The sequence below is a fragment of the Myotis davidii genome, unplaced genomic scaffold (assembly GCF_000327345.1).
Source record: "Myotis davidii unplaced genomic scaffold, ASM32734v1 scaffold79, whole genome shotgun sequence".
NCBI classification, from domain to species: Eukaryota; Metazoa; Chordata; class Mammalia; order Chiroptera; family Vespertilionidae; genus Myotis; species Myotis davidii.
Genome location: NW_006294339.1, coordinates 1,426,039 through 1,436,582, shown reverse-complemented (window position 1 = coordinate 1,436,582; position 10,544 = coordinate 1,426,039). Strand labels below are relative to the sequence as shown.

The 10,544-nt window shown below is 42.3% G+C and overlaps 1 protein-coding gene across 1 annotated transcript in view; it reads right to left on the bottom strand.

Annotated features, from left to right (window-relative positions):
• Nucleotides 1-1,192, bottom strand: part of FAM159A (family with sequence similarity 159 member A) — a 20,886-nt gene extending 19,694 nt beyond the window's left edge. The window contains exon 1 of the mRNA XM_006768387.2: nucleotides 1,100-1,192. Coding sequence (XP_006768450.1) covers nucleotides 1,100-1,192 — 93 coding nt within the window. The remainder of the gene's footprint in view (nucleotides 1-1,099) is intronic.
• Nucleotides 1,193-10,544: the final 9,352 nt, after the last annotated feature.

Below are 10,544 nucleotides of genomic sequence, written 5' to 3'. Positions count from 1 at the left end.
GCTAGTGCGGGGCGCGGAGCGCGACCAGCCGGCGACCACACAGTAGGGTCCGTATGGGATGGTTAACACCTGACCTCAGTTAACCTTCACAACAACTCCGAGGACCAAGGATTTTCAAACTCATTTTATAAAGGAGAGCTAAGGGGCAGAGAGAAGTCATCTTTCCTGGCCCTCAAGCCCGCGGGATTGTAACCTGGGTCCGGCTCCTTCCCCAGGCCTTGCTCTCACAGCGCCTCTCTACCAGTGGACTTATTTTTATTATAAATTTACATTTTTTAAAATATATTTTATTGATTTTTTTACAGAGAGGAAGGGAGAGAGATAGTCAGAAACATTGATCAGCCGCCTCCTGCACATCCCCCACCAGGGATGTGCTCCCAACCCAGGTACGTGCCCCTGACGAGAATCGAACCTGGGACCCTTCAGTCCACAGGCCGACGCTCTATCCACTGAGCCAAACCGGTTTCCGCTACCAGTGGACTTTTAAATGCTCTCATCCTCTGGCTCCCTTGCCGGTTCATTCCTTCCCTGAGCAGCTAGCTCATGCACACATGTTCCTACTCCCCTGTTCACACCCTGTCCACACTGGCCTAGGACAAGGGGGCTAATTAATGTCCCAGATGGTGACCCCACCCACCAGGAAGCAAAGCCAGTACACCTCTTCATTCTCAAAAATTATTTCCAGTTCATAAGGGCACTGTTCTCACTAGGGTCAGAGGACCACAATCTGAAGGGGATGTATGAAGTCCTTAGAGCAGTGGTTCTCAACCTTCCTAATGCCGCGACCCTTTAATACAGTTCCTCATGTTGTGGTGACCCCCAGCCATAAAATTATTTTCATCGCTACTTCATAACTGTAATTTTGCTACTGTTATGAATCGTCATGTAAATATCTGATATGCAGGATGTATTTTCATTGTTACAAATTGAACATAATTAAAGCATAGTGATCAATCACAAAACAATATGTAATTATATATGTGTTTTCCGATGGTCTTAGGCAACCCCTGTGAATTGGTCGTTCGACCCCCAAAGGAGTCGCGACCCTCGGGTTGAGAACCGCTGCCTTAGAGATTTCCTGTCTGTCCTCTCAGGGTACATTGGGGAAACTGAGGCTCTGAGAGATGTGCAGTTTGGCTGGATCGCACTGAGCCAGGACCAGGGACTTCTGAGCGTTAATTGTCCCATTCATTATGTGAATAATTTCCTTTCAGCCAATCACAGGGTACTGGGGCTTGAAAAGGACTGGTGGGCCATATAATCAGTTATTGAGTCACAGCTAGCGTTAAAAATAATAATTAAATGGAATGGGGAAAGTGCATGACAGATAGTAATGCTTTGTAAAATGTATTTCTTACTCTGAGCCAGGTCAAAAGATTTAAAAGCCACTGAATCTGACACCTCCCATTGTACGCACTTCATTGGTAGCTCTCCTCATTTTTCACAGCAGTGGGTAGAGTCGGAAATGATGGTATGCGTTGGGACTCCCCAATTCTTCCATTCCTTGCTTTGGGTGTGTGTGGGATAAATCATGGGCATCCGGGGATCTGGGCTCAAGCCCTAGCTCAAACCCTTCCTCAGTTTTTCTCTCTGTGCTTCCGGTTCCTTTTCTTCATCTAAGCCAGCTCCTAAGATACAAATGTGTGCCATGCCTTTGACCTGGGGCCCCTGAGAGGGGTTGGGTCTCCGTCTGCTCTTGCGAAACACATAGTATAGTGGGGGAGTCAGACAGACATCACAGGACAGGGCAGTGAAAGGGGAAATGCAGGGACCATGGCCATCTGAAGAGGGGTCACCATCTGAAGGACCAGGGGAGAGTTTTGAGGGGGTAGTGTCCTCAAGAATCACTCTTAGGTCAAATACGAAAACTGGAGGGAATTGTTATTATCCCTCAGAAAACTTTTTCCAGCTGGAGATTTCTGCGAACTGTGAGCTGGATAGTGTACTCTAATGGAGGTGCATTTTGGCCTCTTTATTTATTAGATGGAGAGCAAAGGGGAGGCGTGGAATCCTGTAGAAGGGAGAGAGCACTCCTGGAGACATGGGGCTCAGCTGGGCAGTAGAAAGCGCTCTGCTCTGGCTTTTGGTAAAATTGGGAAGCTGCCAACAGTTTTCAAAGTCTTTTTCCAGCCAAGAATTAGTTTGTTCCTTCCAACAACCCTGTGTGTGAGCCAAGCTAGGATGATTGTGCCTCTGAGAGACATAACAAGCCCAGTGTCACCCAGGCAGGACTAGTACCCACATCTGGCTAGCTAGGGGACCCTTTGGCAGTTTGATAAAGACTATGGACCTCTATTCAGAAGGATATTTTTAACTATGAAAAATAAATTACTTTGGAATACTGAGGAAACCAATTATATAAAATCATTATCAAAATATTTATTTTGTGATTTAGTCCTTTTTAAAAACATTAAATAACAAGCTCTAGAAATTGGTCTATTACCTATTGTAATTTCGAGGTAGTCAATGAGTGTAAACATTATTTCAAGACATTGTTACTGTAATGCAATACAGAAATATCTATGATTTCTATTGGTGACGGAGTCTCAGGTACAGCTAATACTGTTGTGATTTGTTGCTTACATGCATGATAGAAGGAAATGCTACATTTTAGTTGGAGGTTAGTGAAAACAAGGATGTAATTTTTTCAACTCTATCCATGGATCCTCTGGGTTCTGTAGAATCTATGCTAAAATCTTCTGTCGCTTCCGATCTAGCTCCTACTCCAATGCTTGTTACTTTATCACATGCATCATGTCTCTTCCTGCAGACACTTATTGCAGACCTACTATGTGCCTGACAGTTTTACATCTTGTATGTTATATAGTCTTGAAAACTTCCTTTGAAGTAGGTGTTATTCTTTCCATTTTGCAGACAAGATAACTGAGACTCGAGGAGGTTAAGTGATTTACCCAAAGCCACACAGCCAGTAGCTGAAATCAGAGTCTTGTACCACCTCTTCATTCCTCTCCAGCTGAGGTTTGGGGGTCAGTGTCTCTAACACCAGAAGGAAAGGAAAGTATGAGAGAAGGGTAAGGAGGGAGAATTCACAGTTATGGAGAACACACGCAAAGTAGAAATTGTGCTGTGCTTTTCATTATCTTCTTTAATCTGCACAACAACCCTATGCAGTATAACTCTATTAAAAAGTAAGTAAATACTACATATCTATAATAATAAAAGCATAATATGCTAATTAGACCAGACATCCTTCCGGACCTCCTTCCAGACAAAAAGCCAAGGCTGCAAGGGAAACCCGGGTCTTGGGTGCCAGAGGGAAGCCAGTGCTGGCAGCTGGGGGAAGGAAGACCTACTCTTGCCCAAATTTCATGCATCAGGCCTCTAGTTTATTATAAAACACAAATTAGAAAATATAAATAAACCAAAATAAAAATCACCTATAATCTCTCCTCACAGAAATATCATTTAATACTTTGGTATGGAGAGTTCCAGATGCACACATACACACACAATTTTACACCCACTTTACGGATACGAAAACTGGACCCAGAGAGGTTAAGTAACTTGCTCAAGGATGTACCAGTGATAAGTTTCAGTCACCTGTGGTCTGACCTTAGGCAGGTCACCTTTCCTCTCTTAGCCTGGCACTTGGAAAGCCATAACTGGAAGGAAGCCCCTCTGAGTGGTTTTCAAAATAGTGCCCTCTAAACCAAGGCAGCCTTGCTCCAGGAGCCTGTTTTCTTGGAGAGGGCTAGGGGGAGGTGGGAGGTGGGGCGAACCACCTGCTCCCTTTGGTGGGCCACACAGCTTGCAGCTGCAGCTGGGTGACTAGTGACTGCAGTTAACCAATCAATTGGGGATGAGAATCCGGTGCAACCCTCCTGTGATTGAGAACACAGTTCTTCTCACTGGGCTTGGCACATGTGTGGTCCGTTAGGAGTCCCTGGACTCTCCTCTTGCCCTACAGCCCCAGCTTGTGCCCACCTGGACCCCTTCCCTAGTGACTCCCTTGGATTCTTTCCCCAATCTTCCAGAATGAGGCTCTTGTATCTCATCCTAAGAGAAGTAGCTTTGCCATGGTGGAACAAAAAAATGCAGGGACAGCCCTGGCCGGTTGCTCAATGGTTAGAGCACCAGCCCAGAGACCAAAGGGTAGATGGTTCAATTCCCAGTTAAGGGCACAAACCTCGTACCTCCGTTTCAGGCTCCATCCCCACCCAGTCAAGCTCTTGCGGGAGAGACACAATGATGTGACTCTCTCACATCAATGTTTTTCTCTTTCTCCCCCGATCCCTCTCTCCCTTCCACTCTCTCTGGAAACATCTACTGTCTTGACTGTACATGTACCAGTCATTGAGCACCTTCCATGTTCCATCATCTCACAGGAATCACAGTTTCAAACTCCAGGTCAGAAGTTGTACCTGCTTCAGCCCTGGTTTCACAGCCTAGGGCCCGGTTCTCAAAGGCAGGGCTGCTGCTTTGTACTGCCTCTGTTCCTTTGTGTGCCTTTGTTCAAATCAGAAAGATATATACCTCCTCCTCTGGCCTGATGTAGCTCCATGCTGAAGATAAGGCTTGGTAATTAGAGTTCAAACTAGATTTCAACTCTCACTTATCCCTTCTTCTGGACACCTTCAAAACCTACATGACCATACAGGTCAACCCTGCCTCAAGGGAGAAACTTATAAACAAACAATTTTGAAATATGGGCATTTTAATATATAATGCTATTGAAACTCAGGCTAATTTATTCACCCCAGGACCCATTCAGGAATGGCAGATACTAGGATTTGTTCTGGTCTGCCAGTCCCCAAAGCTCAAGGAAGCACTACCTTTGCCCTCCTCCTCCTCCTCCTCCTCCTACTCCTCCTCTTCCTCCTTCTCCTCCTCCTCCTCTTTCTTCACTTTATTTTATTTTATCTTTATTGTTGAGTATTACAAATGTCCCCCTGCTTTTGCCTATCTTCTGCTCTGGTCTCAGCAAGCGTCCAGCACTTTCCATGTTATTAAGCATTTTTCATGTTCACAGTTCTTTTCCAGCCTAAGATCATCCATTTCTGGAATTTACTCCTAGACCTCCTCCTCCTACTGGAGTGAATGTCTGGTTCTCTCCAAGAACCAGTGTCTCCAACGCTGAACCCTCCCTGTCCCTGCTGGAGTGTTACTGAAGTGCAGAAAGCAGAGAATAGAGGGAAAGGCAGGGATTTTGGTACCAGATTAGCCTGGATTCTAATCGCTATTTGGCAACCAGTTGGCTAGGGTACACTTTGGACTTTACATTTAGCCTCATCTGTAATATAGAAGTCATAGTACCTGTCTCATTGGGATAAGATATAGCTATGTGAGCACTCAGTAAAGGTTGCTTCTCTTCTTCCTCCCACTTTGCTAAGAGAAAGGCTTGTGTCTCATGCTAGGTCTACATACAAGAAAAACTTCAGCCTTTGTCTACAGAAGACTCATTGAATTTTTGGCGGTGGTATTGGTTGATAGAGTTATATAGGTTTCAGGTGTACAATTCTATAACATGTCATCTGTACATTGTACTGTGTTTTCACCACCCTGAGTCAAGTCTCCTTCCATCACCATTTATCCCCCCTTTACCCTCTTCTACCTCATCCACATTGTGGGTCTGTGTCTATGAGTTTTTTGTTGTTGTTTTTTTGCTTAATCCCTTCACCTTTTTCACCCAGCCTCATAGCCCCACTCCCCTCTGACAGCTGTCAGTCTGATCTTGAATCTATGAGTATGTTTCTATTTTGTTTGTTAGTTTATTTTCTTCATTTGAGCCCACATATGAGCGAAATCATATGGTGCCTGTATTTCTCTGACTGGCTTATTTCACTTAGCATAATACTCTCCAGGTCTGTCCATGTTGTCTGCCGCAAAAGGTAAGAGTTCCTTCTCTTTTATGGTTGAGTAGTGTTCCATTGTGTAAATATGCACCACAATAGGACTATGAGGTGTTACTAATATTCTTGATGTCCCTCCTCTTGGAGGCATCATGACCCCATTGAGGCCCCGAGAAGTAAAATACTTTGCCCATGAGTCACTCAACTGCTAAGAGGCAGAGGCAGCTCATCTACTGATGGGCACTTGGGCTGCTTCCAAATCTTGGCAACTGTAAATAATGCTGTAATGAACAAAGGGGTGCATATATTCTTTCCAATCAATGTTTTGGGATTCTTTAGGATATATACCCAGAAGGGAAATTGCTGCCTTATAAGGCAGTTCCATTTTTAATTTTTTGAGGTAACTCCCTACTGTTTTCCACAGTGGCTGCACCAATTTGCATTCCTACCAACAGTGCATGAGGGTTCTCTTTTTCCACATCCTCACCAACACTTGTCTGTTGACTTATTGATGATAGCCATTCTGACTTCAGTGAGGTGGTTTTAATTTGCATTTCTCTGATGCTTAGTGATGTTGAACATCTTTTCATATGTCTATTGGCCATCTGTGTGTTCTCTTTGGAGAAGTGTCTATTCAGGTCCTTTGCCCATTTTTAAATTGAATTGTTTGTTTGTTTTCGAGTTTTATGAAATCTGCATAAATTTTGGATATTAAGTTTTTTTTCAGATGTATCATTGGAGAATATGTTCTCCCATTCAGTGGGTTATCTTTCCATTTTGTTGATGGTTTCCTTTGCTGTGAAAAAATTGTTTAGCTTGATGTAGTCCCATTTGTTTATTTTTTCTTTTGTTTACCTTGCCTGAGGGGCTATATCAGAAAAAATGCCCAGCCAGTGTTTCTCAGTGGATTGAGCATCATCCCATGCACCAAGAGGTCATTGGTTCAATCCCCAGTCAGAGCACATGCCCAGGGTTGTGGGCTTGATCCCCAGTGGGGGAGGGGGGGTGTAGGAGGCAGCTGATCGATATTTTTTTCTCATTGATGTTTCTCTCTCTCTCTCTCTTCCTCTCTGTCTAAAATCAATTAAAAAAAACCATATTTAAAAAAGAAAAAGAAAAAAAGACTGCTATAATAAATGTCCAAGATTTTACTGCCTATGTTTTCTTCTAGGGTTTTTATGGTTTTGAGTCTAACATTTAAATCTTTAATCCATTTTGAGTTTATTCTTGTGTATGGTGTAAGAGGATGGTCTAGTTTAATTTTTTGCACGTGTCTGTTCAATTTTTCCAACACCACTAGACTATCTTTACCCATTGTATGTTGTTGCCTCCTTCCTCAAATATTAATTAACCATAAAAGTGTGGGTTTATTTCTGGGCTTTCTATGTTTTGTTCCATTGATCTATCTGTCTATTTTTATGCCAGTACCATGCTATTTTGATTACTGTGGCCTTGTAGTATGGTTTGATATCAGGTAGCATGATTCGTCTAACTTTGTTTTTCTTTCTCAAGAGCACTGTGGCTATTTGGGATCTTTTGTGGTTCCATATAAATTTTTTGAATATTTGTTCTAGTTCTGTGAAATATGCCATTGGTATCTTGATAGGAATTGTGTTGAATCTAGATTGCTTTGGGTAGTATGGACATTTTAATGATGTTAATTCTTCCTATTTATGAACTCAGTGTATGCTTAAACATATTTGTATCTTCTTCAATTTCTTTCTTCAGTGTCTTATAATTTTCTGAATACAGGTTTTTTACATCCTTGGTTAAACTTATTCCTAGGCAGTTTATTTTTTGGGATGCAATTGTAAATGGTATTGCTTTCTTAGTTTCCCTTTTTGACAACTCATTATTGGTGTATAAAAATGCAACAGATTTCTGGTTATTTATTTTGCAACCTGCTACTTTACTGAATTCATTTATTAGTTCTAGTAATTTTTTGTGTGGAATCTTTAGGGTTCTTTATATATAATATCATGTCATCTGCTGCAGAAGACTATTAGTTAACTTTGTCAACCCATGGCTAGAACTACTTTTTCTCTTGGCCTTAGGCAAGCCTGTTTCCCTCTGAGCCTCCATTTTCTGTCTTTTAAGTGGGGATAGTAATACCCAATAACCACAAGAACTACTATTATTTACTGAATATTTACTATATATCAGGCACTGCGGTGCTTTATGGGTGTCCTGTCATTTAATCAGCACAATAGGACTATGAGGTGTTATTAATATTTCCGATGTCCCTCCCAGAAGGGACATTGAGGCCCAGAGAGGTAAAATACTTTGTCCATGAGTCACTCAGCTGCTAAGCGGCAGCACTAGGATGTGAAGGCGCCTAAGACCATTGGAAAACACATATATAATTACATACTGTTTTTGTGATTAATCACGATGCTTTAATTATGTTCAATTTGTAACAATGAAGATACATCCTGCATATCAGATATTTACATTACGATTCATAACAGTAGCAAAATTACAGTTATGAAGTAGCAACGAAAATAATTTTATGGTTGGGGGTCACCACAACATGAGGTACTGTATTAAAGGGTCGCGGCATTAGGAAGGTTGAGAACCACTGTCCTAGAGGCTACCTAGTTCAACTCACTACTGCACGGTAATAGGGTTGCCAGATAAAATACAGGATGGCTAGTTAAATTCGAATTTCAGATAAACAAGGAATAATTTCTTAATATGTCTCATATTATCACAAATATCAGAATAATGGTAGCAAGAAGTAGGAAAGGGAGAGAGCTTTGAAAGATGTTAAGATGTGGATCAGAGATGGCTATTTGTTCCTGCTCCCCCAACATCTCTTTTTCTCTTCTTCTCTGTTAATGGAACCCCCAGTTTTCATCTGGGCACATGGCCATACAGCATTAAAAAATCTTTATTTCTCAGTGACCCTTATGTCTGTGTATAGCTATGCGACTAAGTCTTCTGAACTGTGTGATGTGATGTAGCCCCCCGAAAGAATAGAACTGAGGTAGTCTATCTTGGATCATGCAGATGTTGGCAACATCCTAGGGATGACAGAGCTATAGGCCTCGGCCCCTAATTCATGGAGCAGAGAAAAGGTTCAACTTTTACATGGGATAGAAAGAAACCTCTACTTTATTTGAGACTGTGTTTACCTTGGGCTGCTGTTGTAGTTGCCCAATCTCTATTCTGACACAAAGTGGTAAAAGTCAGGTGAAAGCGAAGATGTAGAGACTAGAGGAGATGTGGGGAGAAGAGGAAGCTACAGAGGTCTTGTCATACCCAAGGCAGCATTTCTTATTTTCCTTTTTTTCAAATTATGAGAGAAAGTTACGGAGCCCTGGCCAAGTTGCTCAGTTGGTTAGAGCACTGTCCCTGATACACCAAGGTTGCAGGTTCAATGCGTTGCCAGGGCACATACAAGAATCAACCAATGAATGCATAAATAAGTGGAACAACAAATTGATCTCTTTCTCTCTCTTTCTCTGTAAAAAATCAATAATTTTTTTTAGAGTTACAGAGGTAGTAAGGTGAGCCAGCTGGGCTGCACAGGCTGAGGAAACAGTTACAGAAGCAAAAGAAGGGTTCTTGAAGCTTAGGAGAGGGAAAGGCAAAGGTAATGTACCTGGGGGGAGAAGAGGAGAAAGGAAAAGGTGGGGTGTGCTATCGGAAGGGAGAGTGCACCCCAAGGCAGCATTTCTTTTCTGACCCCCTGCAATATTACCATTCTGGGTGGGGTCCAGGAAGCTATGCAAACAGCTTGGAAATTTGTAGGGACCCAGGCCTCAGTAATCTCCTCCATCAGCCCTCAGGCTGGCCCTTCTGGATCTGGGAGATTTTAGCTGTCTGCTTTCCAAAGGTGTCTCCATGGTGACCAGCCCTCTAGGCAGACCCTAGAGCTGCCTGCTTCTATCAGTAATTCAGTGTCTGCTTCTGGCCCCAGTTTATTTCTGTCCTTAAGATTTGGAACTGAAGACAGGCTCTATCATGCTAGGTCAGGTCACTATCATTTCTTTTTTTTTTAAATATAAATTTCATTAAGTTTGTCGAGATGACACTGGCTAATAAAATTGTATAGGTTTCAAGTGTACATTTCTATAATACATCATCTATATAATGCATTGTGTGTTCACCACCCGACCCTGTGTTCATTGCAGCATTTCTTACCTGCATTCCACAAGGTCCTGAATGACCTGATCCCTGCCTACCTCTCTCACCCTTGTCTTTATCCCTTAGCTCCAGGTACCATTGACTCCATTCAATCCAGTGTCTTCCTTCTTTAGGGCCTTTGAAGGAGCTACTATATCTGCTTAGGATCTTCCCATTTCTTTACCTCAATTGACTCTTATTAAAATTTCTGCTCTCAGCTTAAAGCCATCCCTCAGGAAATCCTTCTTAAACTCCGGAATAGGTCCAGTGCTATTTTTTGTTGTTGTTAATTCTCAACAGAGGATATTTTTTCCTATTGATGTTTAGAGAAGGAAGGGAGGGAGGGAGAGAGAGAGAAACATCGATGTGAGAGAGACACATCAATTGTCTGCCTCCCAGGTTAGGGATCAAACGTGCAACCCAGATACATGCCTTTGACCAGGAATCAAATCCAGGGCCTTTTGGTCATTGGGCTGATGCTGTAACCACTGAGCAAAACCAGCTAAGGTTCCATGCCACTTTTATTTTTTATTTATTTATTTATTTTTTAAATATATTTTATTGATTTTTTTACAGAGAGGAAGGGAGAGAGATAGAGAGTTAGAA